This window comes from Callithrix jacchus, chromosome 10, assembly GCF_049354715.1.
Source record: "Callithrix jacchus isolate 240 chromosome 10, calJac240_pri, whole genome shotgun sequence".
NCBI classification, from domain to species: domain Eukaryota; kingdom Metazoa; phylum Chordata; class Mammalia; order Primates; family Cebidae; genus Callithrix; species Callithrix jacchus.
Window position 1 is genome coordinate 11487845 of NC_133511.1, and position 27156 is coordinate 11515000.

The window sequence follows — 27156 nt, forward strand, 5'->3', positions numbered from 1 at the left end:
GAGGTTGGGCAGGACTGTATATTGTTCAAGGCTACGCTGAACAATATAACAGATGCCATTTCTAAAATATAAAAAAAGAAATTAAAAAAAAAAGTTGTATTCCTTCTGACAACCCCAACAAAGGGGGAAATTACCTAAGTGCTAGATATAACTGCATCACGATTTCTAAGAAAATTAGACTCTCATAGTCCAGTGATTCTTTTTTTTTTTTTTTTTTTGAGACGGAGTTTCGCTCGTTACCCAGGTTGGAGTGCAATGGCGCGATCTCGGCTCACCGCAACCTCTGCCTCCTGGGTTCAGGCAATTCTCCTACCTCAGCCTCTTGAGTAGCTGGGATTACAGGCAGGCCACCATGCCCAGCTAATTTTTTTGTATTTTTAGTAGAGATGGGATTTCACCATGTTAACCAGGATGGTCTCGATCTCTTGACCTCGTGATCCACCTGCCTCGGTCTCCCAAAGTGTTGTGATTACAGGCATGAGCCACCGCGCCCGGCTGGCTGCAGTGATTCTTATTCCAAAAACTTAAGATGGATCCAGGAACTTCATCTCTTTTAGGTACAATGTTCATATATTGAGTAATTCCTTTTAAAATTTTTATTTATTTATTTATTTATTTATTTAGAGACAGAGTCCTGCTTTTGTTGCCCAGGCTGGAGTGCAAGGGAGCAATCTCGGCTCGCTGCAACCCCTGCCTCTCGGGTTCCAGCAATTCTCCTGCCTCAGCCTCCCACGTAGCTGGGACTGCAGGCAGGCAGGGCTATGCCTGGCTATTTTGTATTTTTAGTAGAGATAGGGTTTCTCCATGTTGGTCAGGCTGGTCTCAAACTCCTGACCTCAGGTGATCTGCCCACCTCAGCCTCCCAAAGTGCTACGATTACAGGTGTGAGCCACTCTGTCCGGCCCATATATTAATTCTTACTGTGCGTGGTTTTAACATAGGAAAAATAAAACTAATCCTCACCGGGTTTCCCAAAGTCTTCTTTTAAAGTTTTCAGAATAAACATTCTGGGATATTTGGCCTGTAGAAGTCACGTCTGCACACTGAGGGATAGGGCTGGAGTCAGGGAGAAAGGAGTTGAGCTCCTTCAGTTTCCAATTTCCAACCAAGATTTAAAAGCAAAAGAAAAAATGTCATATTAAGAAAAGGAAAATCAAACTGCTACAATTTATTTAACTTTTTCTTTCACAGGAAATATAAGTATGTAATGTAAACACTGACACAGTACAAGTATCAGGAAGACAAGTGTGTTGGACACTCCTCTTGCTTTGACACTTTACCACTTCCTGATTTCATTTGTGGCATGAGTTACATGGTTATCTAGACTGGAGAAAGTAAAGGCAACATTCAGATTTACAGATAAACCAAAGAGCCTCTGAAATCCAACAATGCCGTACGGAAGTCTGATCTTTCCGTTGCAAAAAAAACTTAAAGCTGGGCACACGTCCATTTATCCAAGGCATTTAATATAAGAGCATAAGAATGCACTGATTAACACACGAGCTTTAATATGCTTGTGGAGGCAAAGATTAAATTGTGCCTCTTCTCCCTCTTCAGAGAAAATGAAATTAACCAAATTAAAAGCAGAGCTGCCTGATACTGGCCAGAAGACTATATAATCACAGTGATTTATTATTTCAATAAATCCCAGGAAGTGCAAAACACAATAAATGATTGATTGCCATTGGAGCTTTACCCAAATGGTCACCCCAGACCTCATGCTACAGAATCATAACAAGTTTTCAAGGTTCTCTCCTAGAAATCCAAAGTTGGAAAAATGACCCAAATAAATGGTTGGAATAAAGACCATTATTATTTAAAACGAAGGGCCTATTTCCAAACTTGAATTCAATAATAAAGAGTAAGGGCTGCAATTTTCTCTGATTATCCCAAAAGATTAAAATAATCTTTCTTTCTTATCATATGACACCTACCAGTCGGGAGGTAAATTTTGATAATAGATGCCTACCGCGTAGACTGGTTCAGTAGTGGTACCTGCATCATAAGATTTGGGGGTTCAGATAAGGCTGCTTTAGAGCTAGAAATCAGAGAACCATGGATTTGCCAAGTACACTTACTCCCTCACTCAGCCTATGATCTAAAGCTATTAAAAACTATCTGGGCCAGCCGGGTGCGGTGGCTCACGCCTGTAATCCCAGCACTTTGGGAGGCTGAGGAGGGTGGATCATGAGGTCAAGAGATCGAGACCATCCCGGTTGACAAGGTGAAACCCTGTCTCTACTAAAAATACAAAAAATTAGCTGGGCATGGTGGCACGTGCCTGTAGTCCCAGCTACTCGGGAGGCTGAGGCAGAAGAATTGCCTGAACCCAGGAGGCGGAGGTTGCGGTGAGCCGAGACTGCGCCGTTACACTCCAGCCTGGGTAACAAGAGCGAAACTCTGTCTCAAAAAACAAAAACAAAAACAAAAACAAACTTATCTGGGCCATATGAGGTTGCTCACACCTGTAATCCCAACATTTTGAGAGTCCAAGGCAGGCGGATCACGAGGTCAGGATTTCGAGAATAGCCTGGTCAACATGGTGAAACCCCATCTCTACTAAAAATACAAAAATTAGCCAGATGTGGTGGCACATCCCTGTAATCCCAGCTACTCAGGAGTCTGAGCAGGAGAATTGTTTGAACCCAGGAGGCAGAGGTTGCAGTGAGCCAAGATGGCACCATTACACTCCAGCTCAAGCTGAACACTGATTTTTTGAGGGAGAAATGCTACACTGAGCAGGTGTTTTGAAATTATTTTTCCCAGGCAAAGCTATCCTTCCTATATTACAAAGTGATGAAGATTTTTAAAAAATGTGTTTATAAAATATCACATGAAAAACACCTTCACAGCAAAAATCATTCATTTCTATAGTGTTCTGCCATTTATTGTGCTCTCACTAAAGAGATACATAGAACAGAGAGATCAAAAATCAGGTTTTAAAAGGGGTAGGGAACTGATATTTCTATTTTTAAGGAATCTCTGCATCAGTCCTGGCCTTTGTGCTATATTGTAATGAAGGGTTTTTTTTGTTTTTTAAAGCAAGATGATAAAATAGATCAGCATTATACTACTTTGATTAGAAAAAAGCCACTCATCACAGGTGGACCTCCATTCCTGGATTCTTATTTACCTCTGCCAAACAGAGGGCTGAGGGCCTTAGCTGCTGTGAAGAACGGCACACCATTAATGCAAGTAAGGCAAGATATTTCACTTATAATTCTCTGTGCTGTAGTCAGATCATATGTGCCAATTTTACTTTGGAAAACAGTAATCAAGTATTGAGAATTAAACGCCAGAGACCTTTCAAGCAAGTGGGAGCCCACTCTATCTTCACACACTCCCCAGTTATTCTTCTGTACTGTCTAGACCTATTACTTCTCCAGTGCTTCAACTCTGTCTCTGATATTCCTGCAGAGGAGATCGCAAAGAGGAGCTTTTTAATATGGTAACTAGCCATTTCTTCTGTTATCGCTTCTTTTCTCCTGTCTTGGCATCAGTTCCTATTAGAATGCCCTTCTCTTTGAAAAAATGAAAGATAGGGCTAGGTGTGTTGGCTCATGCCTGTAATCCCAACACTTTGGGAGACCAAGGTGGGTGAATCACCTGAGGTCAGGAGTTCAAGACCAGCCTGGCTAACATGGTAAAACCCTGACTCTACTGAAAATACATAAATTAGCCAGCATGGTGGCGCACACCTGTAATCCCAACTACTTAGGAGGCTGATGCAGGAGAATCACTTGAACCCAGGAGGCAAAGGTTGCAGTCAGCCGAGATCATTCCACTGCACTCCAGCCTGGGTGACAGAATGAGACTCTGTCTCAAAAAAAAAAAAAAAAAAAGAAAGATAGAACTTCTAAAAAATAGATTCATCCTATTTGCAGATATTCAAAACAGTTACCCTTAGGGAAATAAGGCACCTATAATGTGACCCCAGATTGACTACAGGAATAGTACTGATATTTGGATCCTGTGTGGCTGCAAAAAAACATGACTTCCAAACATTAAGCACTACTGTCCTGCCACAGGTCAGGTTGCATCTCACAGCACTGCTGTGCTGGTCTAACACACAAGCAGACTGGAGGCTCCAAAGAACTCAAAGAAATACAGATACAATTCTTCCTTAAAATAGAAAGTTACAGTAACAGTTGGGTCTCTGGTTAACTTCATCAGTCCTTTCAAGTAATGTTTTCATGGTTGAGTGAGGAATACAGAGGAGCAATAGATGAGAGTGAGGAAACCTAGGTTCCAGTCCCAGCTCTATCACTTACTGGCCGTGTGACCTCAGGCAACTACCCTTACCTCCCCCAACTCCCCACCCCCAGCCTGTTTCCTTACCTGTAAAATGGGGATACAAATCACCTGCCTTGTCTACCACATGTTGTGACTGTGACCATCAAATGAGATGCTATGAAAGTGCCATGTAAACTGCAGTACTGACTGTAAAGGCTGTTAAAATAATAGTATATACTTAGTACATTTTAATCAGGTCCTTATCATTGCCTATTTGGCTAGAAGTGCCCCATGCAGGATGTGCCTCGCAACAGACAGAACTGAAAAACAGGTGCTGTAAATATACACTGGTCCTTTTCACTGGGGGTGGTTTAAAAAAAAAGAAAATTCTTAATTTCCTCAGCAATGGCTTCAGAATACATTACTTAAAAATGTGATGTCATCCAAATCTACCAATTGATAGAATTAACTTTCTCCAAATATATCCTATACAGTTGTAGTTTGGTCTGTTGATATCTTCACACAGAGGAGTCTAGAATTCAAAAAAGAGTGTGCTAACACTAAACAAAAAAAAATACAACCAAATAGTTACAGTTGGTTGTAAAGGAAATAAAAATTAGAGGCATCATTATAATAAAATTAGGTCACAGTTCCTCAAATGGTCACCTTTTTCCTGAGATAGCTCCAGGACAGGGTCCTAGTCCTGTGAAGTGCTTTATAGAAGCTTAGTCTTGCTGGAGGTGAAAAGGACATGTGGGTTGGCAACTAGGCTGTATTCATTTACAGCACGAGGATTTGAACAAGAAGGTCTGCTAGGAGCTGCCAAACAGCTTTGGTGGAGAAGCCCATATGGCCTAAGAGAGGCTTGCTAGTTCTCAGATGCCAGGCCAGAGTGTGGAGAACAGCTTAACACAGCCATCCAGTCCCACGATTTTCAATTCTTCCTGTAAGTTGGTTCTGCTCTTCTCCGGTCTAGTAAATAATTGAACAGAGGAAAAACAATGAGATGTAGAGCAATATATCTAACTGTGCTTTAGGGCCTTTCTCTGCCTAGCTGCACAAAGTTTACATGCAGAACAGAGACACATACAAGGAGCAAATGTGACTTTGACTAGACTTTGAAATAGACTTTGACTAGCCCAGAGCACCCAGATTCCAGTATTCATGTCAGAAGACTTTTATTAAAAATGTTACAGGTGATGACTTGCAGGGAATCAGGTCACTGGAATCACTAGTTAACAAGTTGGTCGTCCTTTGGGGCCACAGGTGTGTTGCTAACCTCCACTTTTCTTCCTGATTTGCTTTGCTTTCCGGGGTTTGAGGATGGTGTAGTTTACATATACTGTATACTGATCTGACAGGAAGGGGACATAGAATGCCCGCAGCAGCTTTGAAGATCTGAAAAACAAGGGTTAAAAAAAAAAAAAAGAATTGTATCATTTGGGAGAATTTACTAATGGTACTAAAAATGATTAAAAGAAATAAACTAAGCTCTGTAGTAAGGATTATATTTTATTCAAGTGGTACAGAAAAGGCTATTACTTAGGTACTAGATCATGGTGAAAGACTTAATCAAGGCCAAGTACCTTGTCACCTAGGTGAAAATTTATTAATGTCCCTAAGAAGCCCTCAGTATACCCTTCAGAATAGCTCTAGGTCTTCATTTTGCATTAGAATGTGCCACAAAAAAATTCCAGGTCAATCAAAGGACTGCTATTGCTGAAATGAAATTTTCTTTTTTTTTGAGACAGTCTTGCTCTTTCGCCAGGCTGGAGTGCAGTGGCACAATCTCGGCTCACTGCAACCTCCAGCTCCCGGATTTAAGTAATACTTCTGCCTCAGCCTCCTGAGTAGCTGGGACTACAGACGTGAGCCACCATGCCCAGCTAATTTTTATATTTTTAGTAGAGATGGGATTTCACCATATTGATCAGGCTGGTCTCAAACTCCTGACCTCGTGATCCGCCCACCTCAGCCTCCCAAAGTGGTGGGATTACAGGCATCAGCCCCCGCGCCTGGCCCCTGAAATGAATTCTTAACATCAAAATGGTTTCTGCATCTAAGACACTGTAGAGATTCGAAGTACTCAAATGACGTGGACTCCAGCTCTAAGTTTTCCTGGAGAGGGGAAGAAAACTACATTCTGCGTGCCTATGCATAGTGTTCCAGTATTGCCTAAGTCAAGGAAAGAGTCTACACACAAGTTCATGTTGTGACAACATCTCCCTGGTAAATTCTAATACATCTACTTATTATTGAAATATAAGAACTGAAAAACTAAATTTCTCATGAATTTCTGAAGAATGTGAAAAGTGCTTATAGTTTTAAATTTTTATCAGCCGGGCGTGGTAGCTCACGTCTGTAATCCCAGCATTTTGGGAGGCCAGGGCAAGGTGTGGATCTCTTGAGGTTACGAGTTCAAGACCAGCCTGACCAATAAGGTGAAACTCCGTCTCTACTAAACATACAAAAAAATTAGCTGGGCGTAGTGGTGCATGCCTGTAGTCCCCGCTACTCAGGAGGCTGAGGCAGGAGAATCACTTGACTCAGGAGGCAGAGGTTGCAGTGAGCTGAGATCGTGCCACTGCACTCCAGCCTGGGTGACAAAGTGAGACTCCATCTCAACAAAAATACATTAAAAAAAAAGATGAATAAATATATTATTTAATCCATTTGATAATCCTGTGAGGAAGTGGTATTATTATCCCTATTTTATAAATGGGAAATTAAGGCTTAAACTTGCTCAGGGTTCCCGAGTAAGTGACAGAGGCCTCATTCAAATCCAGGTTTGACTCGAGAGTCTGTACTCTTAACCATTATGGTTTATCATGCATCCCAGGAATAGACTAACAGGATTTACCATTTCCTAGAAAAAATTGTAGTGATAGTTTCAAATTCTGTATGGAGTATTACTTCCTGACTGTGATTTCTGAGTCTGAAAATCAAAAGCCAGCCTAGTTACTGCCATCCTGAATAAGGTAGCTGAAGGTGTTCCACTGCCAGTCCTTTATCAAATTCTAAACTTGTAAATGTCATGTCAACGTGGCATTTGCACTGGCAGCCTACCCTTGGATTTGGCAGACTCCTACAATGCCTGCACACGATACTGTGCTTGGCATGCACGCCTCTTAGAGATTCTTCCCAACTAGTATGCTGGCAGTGCCCTGTGCTCTGTGAGATTCACTTCACTTCAACAGTGAACTTTATCAAGGGCTTTGATAGAGAACGCAGGTTTGGAGAAGAGATATGAGACAAAGCAGGCTCCTGCAAATAAAATGAACAGGAGAAAGAAGTATTTACCCTAGTCAAGGAGAAGTTAATGGCCAGGCACAGAGGATCATGCTTGTAATCCCAATATTTTGAGAGGCTGAGGTGGGAGGATCCCTTGAACCCAGGAGTTTGAGCCCAGCCTGGGCAACAAAGTGAGATCTGTGTTTACAAAAAATTTTTTTAATTAGCCTGGCAGTTGGGAGGCCGAGAAGGACAGATCAACGAGGTCCGGAGTTCCAGACCAGCCTGGCCAACATGGTGAAACCCCATCTCTACTAAAAATAAAAAAAAAATTAGCCGGGTGTGGCAGTGCATGCCTATAATCCCAGCTACTAGGGAGGCTGAGGCAGGAGAACTGCTTGAACCCGAGAGGCAGAGGTTGCAGTGAGCCAAGACTGCGCCACTACAGTCCATCCTGGGTGGTAAAAGCAGAACTCTGCCTCAAAAAAAAAAAAGAAAAAATTAGCATGGCAGGATGGCACACACCTGAAGTCCCAGCTATTCTGAAGTTTGAGCTGGTAGTATGGCATATGCCCAGAAGGTTGAGGCTTCAGTGAGCTGTGATCATGCCACTGGACTCCAACCTGGGTGACAGGGCGAGATACTGTCTCAAAAAAAAAAAAGTTAATTTACTCTTTTCATCTACACTGCACAAATAGGGTGAAGAGTAGAAACCAAAAGATGCAAAGTAGATCAAGCTCCTATAAGCTTTAGTAAAAAAAAAAAAAAAAAAAAAAAAGTATAAAACTAACAAGTGTAATTTCTATTCTGGCTGACTCTACAATAAAAGCTTCATTAATATAGTCATTGTATATTTTTGGTCAACTCAGTCCTTAGTAACCTCAGGGTCCACTGGACCCAATTTTAGTGTTTGACTTTCTTTTTTTTCCAAGAGACAGGGTCTCACTATTTTGCCCAGGCTGGCCTTGAACTCTTAGGCTCAAGCAGTCCTACTGCCTCAGTCTCCCAAAGTGCTGAGATTACAGGCATGAGCCACCTCTCCTGGCCCAGGGTTTTACTTTCTTTTTGTAGCAATTCCTTACTATTTGGGAGGATTGCTAGTTTATAATTTTATTCTTTTTAGAGTCTCCCAAAGAACAAAAATAAATGATATTTTTATTTATTTATTTTGAGACAGGGTCTTGCTCTGTTGCCCAAGCTAGAGTACAGTGGCACAATCATAGTTCACTGCAGCCTTGACCTCCTGAGCTCAAGCAATCCTCCCGCCTCAGTTTCCTAAGTACCTGGGCTACAGGTGTGCCTGGCTAACTTTTTATTTTTCATAGAGATGGGATTTCATTATGTTGTCCTGGCTGGCCTTGAACTCTTGGGCTCGAGGCTGCCTCAGCCTCCCAAAGTGTTAGGATTACAGGCATGAGCCACCATGCCTGGCCTTATATTTAAAAATAGAATAAAACTCATTCTATCTTATAATTATCATAAGGGCCCACTTTTTATAAATCTAAGGTATATTACAGGATCTTGGTGATCTTATTTTTTTCTGTATCTTGAATTATTTACAACTATGCTTTAAAAATGCAATCGTAAAATAAGTAATCATGATTGCATTATCCCTCCATTTTTTTTTTATGGCATTGCCCAAAATATTGTGTCATCTTTAAATAAGGTATAAATGATTGGAGACACTATATTTGTAGTCTGCATTTAACTTTCAGTGAACATAATTCAGAATCCAACATTTTAAAGTTACTGTTAATGAGAAGAAAATGGACAGAGGAAGATATTTCATGATTCTTAGACAAATCAGAAGATGAATACCAAGAGACGAATAGCAGCCATCCAGACCTAATGATGATAGTGAAATTGATCTTACAAGCAAAATTTCAGACTAAGAGTCTTCATATGACAATACACTAGGTGAATTTCCTCAAACTCAAGAACTGATGAGCGAACAATATATTTTTAAGGACAAAAAGGAAATAAGGTATTCTTGTATAGTCAGTCATTCAGCAAGAAAGACTGTATCATGTAATGTTTTATAATAAGACCATGGATCACAGTGTTTGCTAAAATGACATGTAACTATATTCTTTCATCGTGATATTTGTATGTCAAATTTTACTTGATACAGTTCATAAGTGGACAAATGCTGAAGGCAGGTATGCAAAGGTAGAATATAGATGGAAGAATATAACTGGAAGTATACAGATGATGATGAATTTTTTTTTTTTTTTTTAAGATAAGGTCTCACTCTGTGGCCCAGGCTGGCGTGCAGTGGCATAATCTCAGCTCACTGCAGCTTCGACCTCTCGGGCTCAAGCGATCGTTCCACCTCAGCTTCCTAGCAGCTGGGACCACAGGTACATACCACCACACCTGGCTAATTTTTAAAAATTTTTTCATACAGTAAAGTCTCACTATATTGCCCAGACTTGTCCTGAACTCCTAGGCTCAAGCAATCCTTCTGCCTTGGCCTCCCAAAGTGCTGGAATGACAGGCATAAGCCACCATGCCCAGCCTATAAAATAACTTGAAAATACAGAAAAGAAAGAGGGTCCATTGGACTGAGATATTTCTGAAATTGCCAGAAAATGATTTTGGTCTGATTCCACTCAGGATCTGGAAAAATAAATTTCCTGATCATTAGGTATGAATAAAAGAGAGAGAAAAAAAAGAATTAAAAAAAAAAACTATCTTGGTCTACACATGGGATATATCATCATCAAAAACAATGACTAGCTGCTTGGGCACAATGGCTCACTTAAGGCCAGGAGTTCAAGACCAGCCTGGCCAATGTGGTGAAACCCTGCCTCTACTAAAAATACAAAAATTGGCTGAGCATGGTGGTGGGTGCCACTTGGGAGGCTGAGGGAGGAGAATTGCTTTTACCTGGGAGATGGAGCTTGCAGTGAGCCAAGACTGTGCCACTGCACTCCAGCCTGGGTGACAGAGTAAGAATCTGTCTCAAAAACAAAACAAAATAGGCTGGGCACGGTGGCTCACGCCTGTAATCCCAGCACTTTGGGAGGCCAAGGTGGGTGGATCATGAGGTCAAGAGATCGAGACCATCCTGGTCGACAAGGTGAAACCCCGCCTCTACTAAAAATACAAAAAATTAGCTGGGCACGGTGGCGCGTGCTTGTAATCCCAGCTACTCAGGAGGCTGAGGCAGGAGAATTGCCTGAACCCAGGAGGCGGAGGTTGCGGTGAGCCGAGATTGCGCCATTGCACTCCAGCCTGGGTAACAAGAGTGAAACTCCATCTCAAAAACAAAACAAAACAAAACAAAACACTGACTAGGCAGGTGCTGTGGTTTGCTCCTGGAATCCTGGGTACGTGAAAGAATTGCTTGGGCCCAGGAGTTCAAGGCCAACCTGGGCAAAACATAGCAAAACCGCTTTTCTAAAAAATTAAAAAATAACTGGCTGGACTGAAATAGAAGAAGAACTACCATGCATTATTGTAGAGTTCGAAAGGCAAGATAAAACAAAGGTGAAAATAAAAGAGATTGGGACAAAATGTTTGCAATATATGTACCAGACAATTTGCATCTAGACTATATAAACTGTCCCTGTGATCAATAAGACAGTTCAACAGAAAAAAATGACAGAAGACATAAATATAGAAGAGAAATGCAAATGGTTGATAAACATGAAATAATATTCAATCTTACCAGGAATCAGGGAAATGCAAGACTAGACATAATTTTCAATAATCAGGTCTGTAAAAGTTAAAAAGCCTGACAGCATCAAACACCTATGAGGAATTAGGAAACAAGATATTGCCAGTGAAAGTGTAAACCTGCATAGCCACTTAGAAAGGCATTTTTAGCAGTATCAATTAAAACAAAAATTATGCAGTCCCTATGATACACCAGAGGACTTTTACTTTGTACTTTACACCATGTTATTTATTTGCTTGCTTTACAAACAATCTCTGTGGTTTTCCATTTGCCATAATAGAAAATTTCAAATATATGTAAAAGTTGATAAATTTATTACTTATAATAATATTTTTAAACCAGTAGACAAATGTTTAAATAAAGGAAACCCTCGATTTTCCAAACAAAAGCCATACACACACAAAAAAAAAAAATCAATGTGCCTACTATATGTAAGCATTTGTGTGCTGGCTCTGAAGATATGTAAGTCTCTGTTCTCAAAGGGCTAATAAGCTAATTAGGTAGAAACAGATTATGAATGATACATCATCATAACTTAGTATATGCTAAATTCTAAACAGCTGATACAGAAGTTCAAAGTGATAATACAAACATTCAGATGGGAGGTCAAATGCTGAGGGCTGGGTAGGTAGATGCATAAGCAGTATTTAATAAATAGGTAGTACATCATTTCATTTTATCCATCCAATATTCCAAGGTACACTAAGCAGGAAAAGCAACTAGTCTAACTATAACCAAATCTACAGGCATCTCAGGTTAAATCTACAGGCATTCAGCAGCAACTAAAGGTGGACTGAATAAATCTCAAACTCTTTCTCACTGCCTGCAAAACCCTAGGAGATCTAGCCCTTGCCTAATTGTCCCACTTCACCTTGTGCCATCTTCCTCCCAGATCTCTACACTCTGGCCACACAAGCTTCCTTTCAGTTCTTCAAAAATACAAGCTCCTCCTACCTTAGAGCCTTTGCAGATGCTGTCACCTCAGCCAGGAACACTCTTCCACCCTGTTTTTCTCATAACTGAGTCCATTTCATTTTTCAAGTCTCAGCTTAAAAGTTACATCCTTTGGCCTAGCAAAGTGGCTCATGCCTGTAATCCTAGCACGTTAGGAGGCTGAAGCAGGTGGATCACTTGAGGTCAGGAGTTCGGGACCAGCCTGGCCAACATGGTGAAACCCTGTCTCTACTAAAAATACAAAATTATCCAGGCATGGTGGTGAGCGTCTGTAATCCCAGTTACTTGGGCAAGAGAATCACTTGAACTCTGGAGGTGGAGGTTGCAGTGAGCCAAGATTGTGCCACTGCACTCCAGCCTGGGTGACAGAGTAAGATTCTATCTCAGAAAAAAAAAAACAAAAAACATAAACCAAAGTTACCTCTTTTGAGAAGTCTTCCAACAATCCTAGGTTTCTACCTCTCACTTCTTTTTTCCCAGCGCACCTATGTGTTTCTTCATTATATGCTTCACAATTTGTACTATTTATCTGTTGGTTAACTGTTTATTGTCTGCCCTCCCTCCAAAACACACTCAGATTCTAGGGGGCCATGCCTGTCTTATCTGCCAATATGTGCCTGGCATATAGTAAATTTTGAAAAACACATGTTGGATGGATGGAAGGAAGGATGAAGGGATGGACTGCTGAAGAAAGTGAGGGAGGATATTACACAGATGAGATATGAGTTTAATTCAATTTAGTTTAACCACAAGTGAATGAGCTCCATGTCAAGGAATGGGTTGAATGCCAGAAACACAATGATGGTTCCTCCTACTCTCAATAAGAAATTCAAAGTCCAAGTGAGTTTGTGGTTTGGAATAACCATCTTGCTAAGGACAAACATGGGTCTGACTTAGCTACATGGAGACATTCAAGAAACATCCTAATTTGCCAAGCTCCCTCAGTGTATAATCACAAGAAATTCAGCATCGAATTCTTTTTTTTTTTTTTGAGACGGAGTTTCACTCTCGTTACCCAGGCTGGAGTGCAATGGCACAATCTCGGCTCACCGCAACCTCCGCCTCCTGGGTTCAGGCAATTCTCCTGCCTCAGCCTCCTGAGTAGCTGGGATTACAGGCACGCGCCACCGTGCCCAGCTAATTTTTTGTATTTTTAGTAGAGATGGGGTTTCACCACGTTGACCAGGATGGTCTCGATCTCTTGACCTCGTGATCCACCCGCCTCGGCCTCCCAAAGTGCTGGGATTACAGGCGTGAGCCACCGGGCCTGGCACAGCATCAAATTCTAAATAATACATTCAGGAAATAAGAAGGCATTAGTTAAGCCAGAACATAAAACTACAAAAAAGGTGAGAATTATATAGAAGCAAAAGCTAAGAAGGATCTATTTAATATCAGAGTATGGCACCAGAAAAAAAAATCCTTTAGAAGGCAAACCTCTTTTTCTCCTGCAGATTATCTTTAATAGCATTATCTATCTATAACACACAAAGTCACTAACTAATCTCTTCTAGAAGATGGAATGAGAAAGCAGACAATATATGCTGAGGCCCATTCTCACCTCTAAGCTGGGATGGGAATATTCTGCAATTTTTCTTTCTTTTGAGACAAGGTCTCACTCTTCCACCTGGGCTGGAGTGTAGTAGTGTGATCCCAGCTCACTGCAGCCTTGACCTCCAGGGTTCAAGTGATCCTCCCACCTCAGCCTCCTGAGTAGCTGGGACCAAGGTGTATGCCACCATTCCCAGCTAATTTTTTGTCTTTTTGTAGAGACAGGGTTATATTATGTTGCCCAGGCTAATCTCAAACTCCTGGGCTCAAATGATCCTCCCACCTTGGCCTCCCAAAGTGCTGGGATTACAGGTATGAGTCACAGCACACAGCCTGTGACTTTTTTTCTTTAACCAAAAGAACAAGCTGGCTTGAATTCTTCATTTCTAACATTCCAGCTGCTATTTTAGATTATTTTATCATCAATAGCTTAAATATACTAAGCATAACTTGGGCATTTTGAATTTATTATATTGTATTGTTGCTGAAAAAAGGAAATCAAATTGGTAATTTGCCTTTGTAAAAGGAAAGAGGAGTTGTGCATTGGAATAACATGTGTGTCCACACATTTATAAACTTGGAAACAAAGATCAAACCAAATCGCAGACAAAACTAATGCCTATCAAAACTCATACAGTAATGTCTGTAATAAAGTGAAATGCCAAAGTAGTGCCCTAGGGCAGCACAGGTAGCTTGATTTAGGGAGAGATAAATATGTGCCTCTATCATGGAAACTGAAATACTTCCCCTCGCAGTGAGAAAGTCACTCAAGTGATTCAAGGATGAAACAGACCTGGACAAAGCAATTGCCTGAACAGTATAATTAGCTCATGGCTCAGAATGTTTTCTAATTCAATTACCAGCTCTATTTAGGAGGGCTGAAGAGCATTCTGCTGTGGAGATTTAAATCTGCTCTTGCTGACGTCAATGAATGACTGGCTGCCAGTCCCTGATGTCACCAGTTCAGCAGGCACAAATGGAAATGCTGGGTCAATTTTTCATTTTAAAAAGAAAACATCATAGTATACAGGTTTTCTTTCTTTTTTTAAAAGACAGGATCTAGCTTTGTTGCCCAGGCTGGAGTGCAGTGGCATGATCATAGATCACTGAAGCCTCAACCTCCTGGGTTCAAGGGATTCTCCCTGATCTGTCTCCAGAGTAGATGGGACTATAGGTATGTGCCACCACACCTAGCTAATTTATTATCATTATTATTAACAGAAACAGAGTCTCACTATGTTGCCCAGGATGGTCTTAAAGCTTCAAGCAATCCTGTGGCCTCAGCCTCCCAAAGTAGTGGGACTGCAGGCATGAATCACCATGACTGGCCCAGGTCTTGTCCTGTCTTCTTTCTCCTCTCTTATCTTCTCCTTTCCTCTTTTTCTTTGTTACATCCATCTATCCCATCATCCATCCATCCATCCATCCAACCATTAATATCCCCTGTAAACCTGTAATCTAAGCCCACTGCCAGTTGTCCTTCCAGTTGCAGCTTTTTCAAGCTGGCTTCCTTCTCTCTTGCATTTAGCTCACTGTTCAGTGAGAGATTGTCTGCAGCTGCAACCTTCAGTGCAGAACTTGCCTTTTGCAGCTGTCTTCAGTTCTGAAGAGAATCTCAGAATTCCTTCAAGACTTAGTGATAGTCAACCTATAGTTCCATATCAAGCAATTTAAGAACATTTCAAAAAGTTGGTACAGCACAAAAATGTGACTTTTAATAGTTTTCAAAAGGAAATGTGGAGAGAGACATTATTCTAATGGTACCTAATGCAAAGGTGACTTACAACCCTGATATACAAAAGAGGAGTTCCATGCTGTATGTTATACTCCACTAGTCCCTTGAGGATGGAACTTTATCTAACTGCTCCATCTCTAGTTTTCAGGAAAGTGTAACAGAAAGTACTCAATAAATTATCTGTGAATGAATGAACGCCTATGCTCTAACTCTTAAACCAGAGCATCTGGTTTACCTCCCACCCTTCTTACAATATTCATCTTCCACAAGGAAAAGGAAATATCAAAAATAAGCTAAAGTTATTTTTTCTGTTCTCTTCCTGAGCAATTCAGTCCTAAAGACATTAGGTGGGGCAGAGCAAAGTAGAAGTCTTGAGTGGGGAGTTGGGGGGCTGTGGTGGCTCACGGGATGTCAGAGTACAAGTGAGGCATGGAAGACATGTTGACAAAGAAAATATACCGCAAAAAGTCACATAATTGTATAATGGCAATATACCCGACAGATGGCCGTTTACACAGAATTTGCTGAATCAGCATTATCCATGTGACCAGTATGATATTTTACTTTCAGCAGGCATGTTCAATGAATATTCACAATTTTTACTATCTGGAGCAACCGCCAAAAATCCATTATGTGTAATGACTAGGAAGTTTGCTGAGGCACAAATTGGAATCATGGCATCGTGAGACTGGTATATGGAGTGAATCATTCCACTGATTTGTGGCCTTGACCACCATCTGGCATAAAATCATAACCTTTTGATCAGTCACCTTTAGCAAATATTCAGAATGAGGAACTGGAGAAAAATGCTATTAGGCAACTGGCCATTTTCTGACCTCAGGCCCATCAAGCTTGCTGGAGAAATGCTCTTCACCAGTCTTTTTCCCTGACAGCTACTTAGAGATAAAGATACTATATGTGCCATTCACCATTCCTGGGGAGAAGATGCCAACGTTCTAGAGAGTTTTTGTCCCTGCTCTTTGGATCCTCATTTGGGCTTCTTTTACATGACAAACAGAAGAAGAATTAGGGGTCACATAAGCAAATGATTCTGGCAAGCTTTACAGAGATGAAATAAACAATGAGTATGCTTTAAAATAATTCAATGATCTTTATTTTACCAAATAAGGGCATCAGAAGCTTCTGAAGGAAACCTTATACCAGTTTTTTTTCTATTTACTCCAGTATAAATCCAGTTTTAAGAATGTGAAATACATAAAATCATCAATACATATTTTCTAAGACTCTATAATATGCTAGTAGTAGTAGAGAATCAACATGTATTGTGGTTCTACCCCTCAAGGAACTTAGAACAAAGACTTCTGATGATGCCACCTGCTTAGGCTAAGCCAGCTAAAAGCAGTGGTGGTCCTAAAACACATTATATGCTCTTCAAACCAGCGAGTCTCTATGTCATGGACTTAGAGAACAGACAGTCCATAATGGATTCTTTCTAGCGAACTCATTTCACAACAATGGAAAGCAGACTTTCTAAGCTTTGGAAAAATGAAAAAAGGTTTATTCTTCTTAAAATTTCATTAGATCTTAATGATTAAGCAGCTGAATAATGGCAAAACACCATGTGTTTTGAAGCCAAATCTGGCCTGGGATAGCTCTGTCAGATGAAGGGTCTCAGGAAAGTATCCTGGGAGGACAAGAGGAGGAAAAGCTAAAAACTGAGAGTGAAACAGAAAGTGTAAGAGAATAAAAGTTGGTAAATACAAAAGTATAGAAACTCTGAACTCTTCTTCCTGTTTCTCAGTATTCTCGGCCTCACTGAGGAAGCTAAGGGTACCACCATGATTGACATATAGGGAAAAAATAAAAAATACTTCAATTACTGCTTAGGAGGGAGAACTAAGTCTACCCAAAGAGGGAAGCACCATCTGAAACATGTCAAACTCTTGGCCTGCAACCAAATTCTGTTATGGGGTGGAGTTTCCCCTTCCACCTGGGTAATAAGAAGCTGCAGATGGAAACAGCCTGCTGGACTATTGACTATTGTGTGCACCATATGTCTCTTTTGTAAGAAATCATCTTTAAAAAGAAAAGTTTCAAAGATTATCCAACATGGATGAAAATGCCATTAAAAGATATATAGTGGCTTTAAGGCATGTCCATACTTCTTTGACACTCCTCCCATCAACAGGGGAAGTCTAATTATTTTCCCCCGAGCATGAACTATTCAATTGGCTTGCTGCCAATGAACAGAATGAGGAGAAAGTAGTACTGTGTGATTTCCAAGGCTAGGTCATAAAAAACTATTCAGGTCTTTAGATGCTGAGTCTTGGAAGTCAGCCACCATACTACAAGGAAGCCCAGGCCACATAGAGAAGACATAGACAGGTGTTATGGCTGACAGCCCCAGCTGAGATCTAGCCAAGAGCCAGACGAGTGAGAAAGCCACTCAGATGCCCCCAGCCCCAGCCATTATCTGATGGCTAATGTATTAGAGACCCTGAGTAAGAACTGGCTAGGTGAGTCCATCAACTCTTAGAACCATGAGAGGAAACAATAATCAACTGTCGTCATTTTTACGCCACTAAGTATGGATGAGTGTTATACAGCAATAACTGGAACAAATGCTTCTGGCTAATTTGCCCTTTATAGTGATCACTCCAATGGTCTTATCTTCCAGAGAGAAATAGCTCTGCTTACGCTGGAGCTAAGTGCTAGCTCCCTTCAACCAGATTACTCTCTCCAACATAGGACAAAAATGAATATGTAAGTGCCATGGACTCTTTAGGCCTCATAGCTGCTGGGTTCACCTCTTAGAAGCTAAAAGGAGAGCCATGGTCTTAATAAAGTCCCCAGAGCAGCTGAAGTTCAGTGGCCACTGAGAATCCTATGCTAGGCACTGAAAGAACATAATAAGCAGTATATGTTATTAGCACAGTCCCCAACTTGCTGCTGTACAGGCCCTTTGACTAGAAAAGGCCCCTCTCCTACCATACCAGCTTAAGTTTTCAAAGTCTAACTCCTTATTTTTATTTACTCTTCATCTGTAATTGCCTGGCTAACATGGTGAAACCCTGTCTCTACAAAAAATATAAAAATCAGTTAGGTGTAGCAGTGCATGCCTGTAGTCCCACCTACCTAAGAGGCTATGATGGGAGGATGGCTCGAGCCTGGGAGGTAGAGGTTGCAGTGAACAGAGATTGCATCACTGCACTCCAGCCTGGTCAACAGAGTGAGACTCTGTCTCAAAAAGACAAAAATAGAGAAAAATAAAATCTACAATCCCCAAACTAAAGCGGAAAGCAAAGCAAGCAAGACAAAAGGGACCTAAAATGAAGGAGGAAACAGTGGGTGGAAAGTGGCTGTGCAAACCACTGGCAGAGCCTCCCAACTTGTTTCCGAAGCTACAAACAGGCCCTGTTGTTCATGAAGCCAACTCTAACATCCTGGAGAGGCATTTCCCACCAGACCTCCACAAGCACACACTCTCAGCGCACTTAGAAAGGCACCCACCATTGAGCTGGTGATTTACTGCAACTCGCCCTTCACTCCTCTCTGGGGACTCTCAGAGTAGGCATTATTACATCTGCCCACTTGTCAGCTATTCTATTCATGCAGCAATCATATCGTGCTTCAAAGAAAAAAAATTCTCTTTTATTTTAGAAAGTATGTAATATGAGATGACCACAGAGTAACAAATGTGTCGGATCTAAAGAGTAATATTGTTAAATAGTTTAGACTCCATCTCCTGAGAGTTTGATCAACCTTTATAAAATTAGGCAGACAGACATGGCAAAATCAGGGAATGGAAGTTGCAACTCTGGTACTAGTTGTGTGAGCAGCAACTAGAACATGGTGATTAAGATCTTATGCCTGGATCTTGCCTCAAACTGATGAAGCCTGGGGTTTGTAGGCCTCTAATAAGGCAAAGAAGAAGCCAATTAGGAAAAGAAGTGAACAAACATGTGGGCCATCATTCTCTCAAATGGTCTAATACCAGCTAGCCTTATTTAGTAAGTACTTCTCCATTAGTCCAACAATAAGGGTATTGCCTATCTTGCAACGACTTCAACAGAAAACAGGCTTCTTCACACATTCACAGACATGTGGAATTCCTAAATTTGCCCCAATCACAAAATTGTCCCAATAATCATCAGGTTGCAACTCCCTCAAGTGGAAACTCCAATTACATATAACTCATAGTATGATTCCTTTTTTTTTTTTTCCCTCTGAGATGGAGTCTCCCTCTGTTGCCCAGACTTGAGTGCAGTGGCATGATCACAGCTCACTGCAACCTCCACCTCCGGGTTCAAGCAATTCTCCTGCCTCAACCTCCTGAGTAGCTGGGATTACAGGCATGCATCACCATGCCAAGCTAATTTTTTGTATCTTTTTAGTAGAGACAGGGTTTTACCATGTTGGTCAGGCCGGTCTGGAACTCCTTACCCACACCTGCTTCGGCCTCCCAAAGTGCTGAGATTACAAGCATGAGCCACTGTGCCCAGCCATGATTTCTTTTTAAAAACAAAAAAACAAAAAACATACTGGTACTGCCTTCAAACTACCCTAATTGCTTCTCTTTCAGACAGCTGAGGCCCAATCTAGGCTACAATAACAAAGAATTCAGCAAGTTAAATAAGTAAACTGTGGGCAAATCCACATAGAAAATGGACTGTGGAGCAAAGAAACTATATCTATATACTTCTTTCTCCGATCCTGCTTTTTGGAACAAGCCTTTTTATTCTGGTCACATTAAAGCAAGATGACCATATATTTCAATTTATCCAGGACAGCACCCCTTTTATGTTCAAGACTTCTGATGTAGATGATACATTATAGATTACCTTACATGAAAGCAAATTCAAACCAGCCAAAGAGGTAAATAGAATTTTTTGATGCTGACTTTGGGCCCTTCATCCAATAGGCATTTTATATCTTTGCATTTTTATTCATAATTGCTTCCTGAATTAAATAAGTGATTCTTTCCTCCTCACTACCAGTACTTATTTAATCCTACTTTTCTTCACCTAAAGCACCCCCTCCTTCAGAAAGCCTTCCAAGTGTACTCGAACCTCGACAGGTCCCTCCTTTAAGTTCTAGCACACAATTTAGTACCTCTATGGTCTTAACACTATTTTCAAGTTGCCTTCATATGTGTAGGTCTTCCTACAAAAATTATAAGTTATTCAAGGGAAAAGTCTGTGTCTAATTACTTCTTTTATGTGCTCTGAAACATTTAACTCCATAATAAGGACATAATAGATACTCAGTAAAAACTTTCTGATCTCCAAACCCGCGTAACCAGCTGACTTAAGGACATACCAGGAAGACTCCAGGTGTCTCCCACTGCTCACTCTTCTTGCAACACCCCGTACTTTCCTCTTAAAACACATAACGTATTTTGTAATTATATATTGATTTGTGTGGCTATTTGTTTAAGGTCAGCCTCACCATTGTACTGTAAGGTCCAAGAGGACAGAGAGCTGGTATGTTGTTTATCCTTGTCTACTTACGATCTATCACAGTGCCTGGCAGTGTTCAAGAAATATTTGCTGACTGGATGGATGATGGGTGGACAGACAGACAATGGAAGAAAGAAGAAATGATCTCAGAGAAATAAACAATAAAGAAAGCAGGTTTAGATTTTAGGAACTTAAACAGTTGAGAAATTAACCTACTTACATTTCTAAACGGATCAAGTGCCTGTGTGTCATAGGCTTATTAAAACCTTTTCCTTTTCTCAGAAAGAGCTAAAGAATAGTTAGGTCTGCAGCAGCCATCTTATCTAGGGTCTAAGATATAAGTGACCATTATATGCGAATGGACCATTATTTCTCCTTAATATATAAATCACTAAAGTACAAAAACCATTGTTTCAAGATGATAGAGGAACTTTAATTGCTCCAGTAAATAGGTCTGAAGGCATTTCAAGATTATGCTCAGGAAAGCATTTCATGCACCACCTCAGAGTGACAGCTCTGAGGCATGCAGGCTCTGACAGTCAGGTCTACCTTAATTTGCCCCAAGTCAGCAACATGACATGTCATGGTGCTGACAGATATAAACTGCTGTGGCAGAACTGACTGTAGGATCCTGCTGGTTTTGCAGTTAGATCAATACATACTAGAAAATGCTGAGGAAGAGAAATGTAAAGAAAATCAGCGAAATTCTGGAACCCTAGACAGCCTGCTAATCAATTAAAAAGCCTAACGTTTCTATATAATGCTTTAGCATGTAAACAGACTTTCATATATTCAATCCCATTTCATTCTCATAACATGACAATCCCAGAAAATACATAAAATAGTTATCTGTTTTACTGATATGTTAATTTTGGAATCAGAAAGGTACAAACAGAAAGTGGCCAAGATTAAATTCACAAGTCTTCAAACCCCATGCCGTCTTCGACATACTTGGCACGTGGACTGTACCTCTTTGGCTCTTATCCCAAATGATTCTTTCTTTCTCAACAGGTGGTTGTGAAAATCATGCCCTGAGCACAATTTATGGGAAATGAAAATCCTCTGAAGGCATTCCCCAGTTACCAGGGAGGTTGTTTGAGATTTGCTGTCTCCTCAGAGCTGGGGATCTTTCCAGGCTCAGGTCTCATGTTGTCACAGTTTTCTCAACTCAAAAATAAAGACACAATAGAGCCCCACCCCAAATACTATAACAAATAACAAGCCAGGTACCAAGGCACACGTGTGATGCTAAGAACTTCCATCACTGCTGCATCCATCTTTCCAGCTGTCTACTATTACTACCCCAATTCTGGCAATGTTTTGAACACCTACCATGATCCTACCTCCTTTCACCGTCTCTCACTCTCCCAGTAATTTCCCCCAACTTCCCTCCTTAGCAACTTAAGGTCACACTCATTAGATCACTTCCCTGCAGAAACCTGCAGCTCCTTTGTCCCGTCAGGCTGTGTTGAACTTTCTTAACTAAAACCCAACCCCCTACACAAAGATGTGCAAAGAAGATTCATAGCAGCATTATTCCTAATAGCCAAAAAGTGTAAACAATCAAAATGTCCATCAGTCAGTGAAGGATTAAACAACGGAATAGTATTCAGCAATAAAAACAGACAACTACAGATAAATGCTAAAATATGAATGAAGCTCAAAAACAGGCTGAGTGAAAGAAGCCAGACACAAAGCTCCACGTATGATTCCATTTATATGAAATGTCCAGAAAAGGCAATCTATAGAAGCAGAGAATAGATTAGCAGGATCCCCGGAGATGGTAGTGGGAATGAGGGATCTTACTAGGGTGATAAAAATGCTTTAAAATTGAACTGTGGTTATGGCTACACAACTCGGTAAATTTAGTAATAATCATTTAATTGTACACTTAAAATGGATGAATTGGATGGTATGTACATCATATTGCAATAAAGTTTTTTTTTTAAACCCTGGTTAAATTTAACTGTTTTATGCCTCACAGTGTAGCTATAACTATACATAAATGAAGAAGAGAAAAAGCAATTACATGGCCCCATTTAAAGCTCCACCGGGTTCTGGATCCTATCCTCCAATCACACTGTATTTCTCTAGCTCCTTTTGTCTCTCGCTTTCCTCAACTATTTCACACCTTATTTCTCTTCAATATCATCTCATCTCTTAAACTTCTTTCTCAGCTGATAATCTCATTTCCTACCTCACTGAGAAAAGCAAGGTCATCAGAAGAGACTCTCCAGATTCCTACCATCACACTCCCAAAAATGCAATACGTCAGTATAAATTTAACAACATGCATGGATAGGATGACTCAGTGTTGTCAAAATTTCAGTTCTTCCCTATTTGATCTATAGATTCAATAAAATCTCAATCAAAATCTCAGCAAGTTATTTTGTAGATGTTGACAAACTGATTCTAAAGTTTATATGGAGAGGCAAAAGACCCAGAATCCACAAAATAATACTGAAGAAGAACAAAGTTGACCAGGTACAGTGGCTCATGCCTGTAATCCCAGCACTCTGGGAGGCCGAGGCAGGTGGATCACCTGAGGTCAGGAGTTCAAGACCAGCCTGGCCAACATTGTGAAACTGCATCTCTACTAAAAAAACAAAAATTAGCCAGGCATGGTGGCGCTTGCCTGTAATCCCAGCTACTCAGGTGGCTGAGGTAGGAGAACTGCTTGAACCTGGGAGGCAGAGATTGCAGTGGGCCAAGATTACGCCACTGTACTCCAGCCTGGTCAACAGAGTGACACTCCATCTCAGGAAAAAAAAAAAAAAAAAAAAAGAACAAAGTCGGGGGATTGACACTACCCAACTGCAAGACTTACTATAAAGCTACAATAATCAAAACAGTGTCGTACTAGAGAAAGAAAAGACAAATATGTCAGCCAAACAGAATAGAGAGCCCAGAAATAGATCCACATAAATACAGTCAACTATAAACCTCTGACAAAATAACAAAGGCAACACAATGAAAAACAGACAGCCTTTTCAACAACCACATATCCTCATGCAAAAAAATTAATCTAGACACAGATCTTACACACTCCACAAAAATTAACTCAAAACAGGCCATAGACCTAAATGTAAAATCTAAAAGTGTAGGCTGGGCATAGTGGCTCACGCCTGTAATCTCAGCACTTTGGGAGGCCAAGGCAGGTGAATCACTTGCAGTCAGGAGTTCCAGACCAGCTTGGCCAACATGGTGAAACCCCGTCTCTACTAAAAATACAAAAATGAGCTGGGCATGGTGGTGGGTGCCTGTAATCCCAGTTACTTGGGAGGCCGAAGCAGCAGAATCACTTGAACCCAGAAGGTGGAGGTTGCAGTGAGTCGAGAGTGTGCCACTGCACTCCAGCCTGGGCGACAGAGACTCTGTCTCAAAAAACCACATACACACACACACACACACACACACACACACACCCCTGAAAGTATAAAACTCCTAGAACATAGGAGAAAACCTAAATGAACTTGGGTTTGACAATGACTTTTTAGATACAACACCAAAGGCAAGATTTATGAAAAATGAATTGAGAAGATGGACTTCATTAAAATAAAATATTTCTGCTCTGTGAAAGACACTTCTTTCCCTCTGTCTCATAAACAAAAAACTCAACACTAAGAAAATGAACAAGACAATTTAAAAATGGCCAAAGACTTAACACCTCACTGAAGAAGATACTCAGATGGCAAGTAAGGGTATGAAAAGATGTTCTGCATCGTATTAGAGAAATGTAAATTAAAACAACAATGAAATACCACAACACGCCCGTTAGAAAGGCAAAATCCAGAACACTGATGATCCCAAATGGCTGCAAGGATGTAGAGCAACCAGAACTCTCATTCACTGCTGGTGGGAATGCAAGACACAGTCACTTAGGAAGACAATCTGGCAGCTTCTTGCAAAACTAAACACACTCTTTCCATACAATCCAGCAGTCATACTCTTTGGTATTACCCAAAGAAGTTGAAAATACATGTCCACACAAGCACCTGCACAGAGATGTTTATAGTAGGTTTATTCATAATTGCTGCTGTGGGCTGAATGTTTGTGGACCCTTGAAATTCATATGTTGAAATCTAATCACCCATGTGATGGGATCTGGAGTTGGGCCTTTGGGAGGGAAGTAGCTCATAAGAATAGAGCCTTCAAGAATGGGATTAGAAGGCGCTAGAGAGCTAGCTTGCCTTCTTTCAGCCATGTGAGGATATGAGTCACTTGTCTACAACCTGAAAGATGGCCTTTACCAGAACTTGACTATACTGGCACCATGATCTTGGCCTTCCAGCATTTAGAACTGTGAGGTAAATGTTTGTTGTTTAAGCCACCTAGTTTATGGTCATTTGTTAGAGCAGTCTGAACTAAGACCACTGTCAAAACCTATAAGCAACCAAAGATGTCCCTCAGTAGGTAATAAACTGTGGCACATCTGGACAATAAAATATTATTCAGAGTTCAAAAGAAATATGCTTTCAAGCCATGAAAAGACTCAGAAGAAACTTAAATGCAGCTTGCTAAGTGAAAGAACTCAATATGAAAATGTATGATTCAAGCAATATGACATGCTAGAAAAGGCAAAACTACGAAGACAGTAAAATCTTAGTGGTTGTCCGGGAATGAAGCAGGGGAGAATAGGTACAGCACAGGAGTTTTGGAGCAGTGAAACTATTTCATATGCAACAGTAATGGTAGACACATGACATTATGCCATAGCACTGTATAACACCAAGAGTGAACCCTAATGTAAACTGTGGGCTTTGGATGATAATGACGTGTCAATGTAGGTTCATCCATTGCTTTTTTGTCGTTGTTGCTGTTTTGAGACAAGGGCTCGCTCTGTTGCCCAGGTTGGAGTTGGAGTGCAGTGGTGCAATCTTGGCTCACGGTGACCTCCGCCTCCCAGGTTCAAGCAATTCTCATGTCTCAGCCTCCTGAGTAGCTGGGACTATAGGTGCGCACCACCATACCCAGCTAATTTTTTTTTGTATTTTTAATAGAGACAGCGTTTCGCCATATTGGCCAGGCTGGTCTTGAACTCCTGGCCTCAAGTGATCCGCCTGCCTTGGCCTCCCAATGTGCTGGGATTACAGATGTGAGCCACTGCGCCTGGTCACACTAAAAAATTTATTTAAAAAGATAAAAAAATTCTAGTTATCACTTTCCCTGACGTCCACCACCAGCTACAGCCCTATTTCCCTGTATTGCAAAACTCTTCAAAAGATTTGTCCATATTTGCTACCCCAATTCTTCTACTATTCTCACTTCAACCTTTCTAATCCATCTCTCTAGTCCCTATGCCTATGCAAATTGCTTTTACCAGTTGTTATTCTGCATCTTACTTGATTTATCAACAGCTTCTGACACGGGTGACCACTCCTTCCTCCTGAAAATATTTTCTTCCTTTAGCTTCCAGGGTCCTCTCCTCTCCTGGGTTTGCTACTACTTTACTGATCATTGCCCTTAGTCGCTTTTGCTGGTTCCTAATCTTCTCCCTAATCTCTAAACACTGGAGTTCCCTTGGCCTCATTTCATCCCTACTTCATTCTCTCTTTTGCTGATCTCATCCAGTCTACTGTTTTTAAAAAATATCATCTGAATGCCAAGAGTTCTAAATGAGTCTCATTCTCTAGTTCAAACTTCCCCCTTGAACTCTAGACTGTATATCTAGCTGCGTGTTCAATAATTCTATTTTCCTGGCAACTGACCAGGTAAATTTGACTGATATCAAACTTAACCAAAGCTTATCTCTCACTGTACCCCTAAAACCTGTTCTACTTGTAGTCTCTCCCATCTCAGTTAATAGCAATTTCATTTTTCCAGTTGCTTGAATCAAAATCTCTAGGATCATCTTTGACTCCTTTCTTTCATACCTTCAATTCAGTGCATTTCTCTGTGTCCTCGGGATAACCACCTCTCACTATCTCCACTGCCCTCTCCCTGATCTGAAGAACCCTCATCTCCTGCCTGGCCTATTACAATAGTGGCCTAACTGGTCTCCCTGCTTCTATTCTTACTTGCTACTGTTTATTCTCAGCACAGAACTGAAAATGATCCTTTTCAAATAAAAGTTATATCAAGTCTCTGCTCAAAACCCTGCAGTGGCTCCCCATTTAATTGAGAGTAAAGGCCTTTCAACAGCCTACAAAGCTCTTTGTAACCTGCACTCTCACCCCTACTGCACTCTGACCACACCACCTGCTATTCTTCACTCATGCTCAGCTCCAGCCTCACCAGCCTCCTGTTTCTTTTCCTTATGCCACAGCCTTTCACTAGCTGCTCCCTCAGATGTCCACATGGTTAATGCCCTTACATCTTTCAAGTCTTTGTTTGAACATCATCTTTTCATT

The 27156-nt window shown here is 40.9% G+C and overlaps 1 protein-coding gene across 29 annotated transcripts in view; it reads right to left on the bottom strand.

Annotated features, from left to right (window-relative positions):
- Window positions 1-27156, bottom strand: part of ALG9 (ALG9 alpha-1,2-mannosyltransferase) — a 108808-nt gene that overhangs the window by 8164 nt on the left and 73488 nt on the right. For 19 of the 29 annotated variants that reach the window (XR_013523044.1, XR_013523042.1, XM_078339440.1 and 16 more), the window contains 2 exons: window positions 5513-5631; window positions 1154-5205 (listed from right to left, as the gene is read on the bottom strand). Coding sequence is in view for 22 of the 29 variants with exons in the window: in XM_078339424.1 (XP_078195550.1) it covers window positions 5109-5205; window positions 5513-5631 (216 nt within the window). In the remaining 7 variants the exon portion in view is untranslated. Of the gene's footprint in view, window positions 1-963; window positions 1086-1153; window positions 5206-5394; window positions 5632-11137; window positions 11221-13274; window positions 13386-27156 lie in introns of those variants that run through there. The other 10 variants (XR_013523041.1, XR_013523040.1, XR_013523046.1 and 7 more) reach the window with 5 other exon arrangements.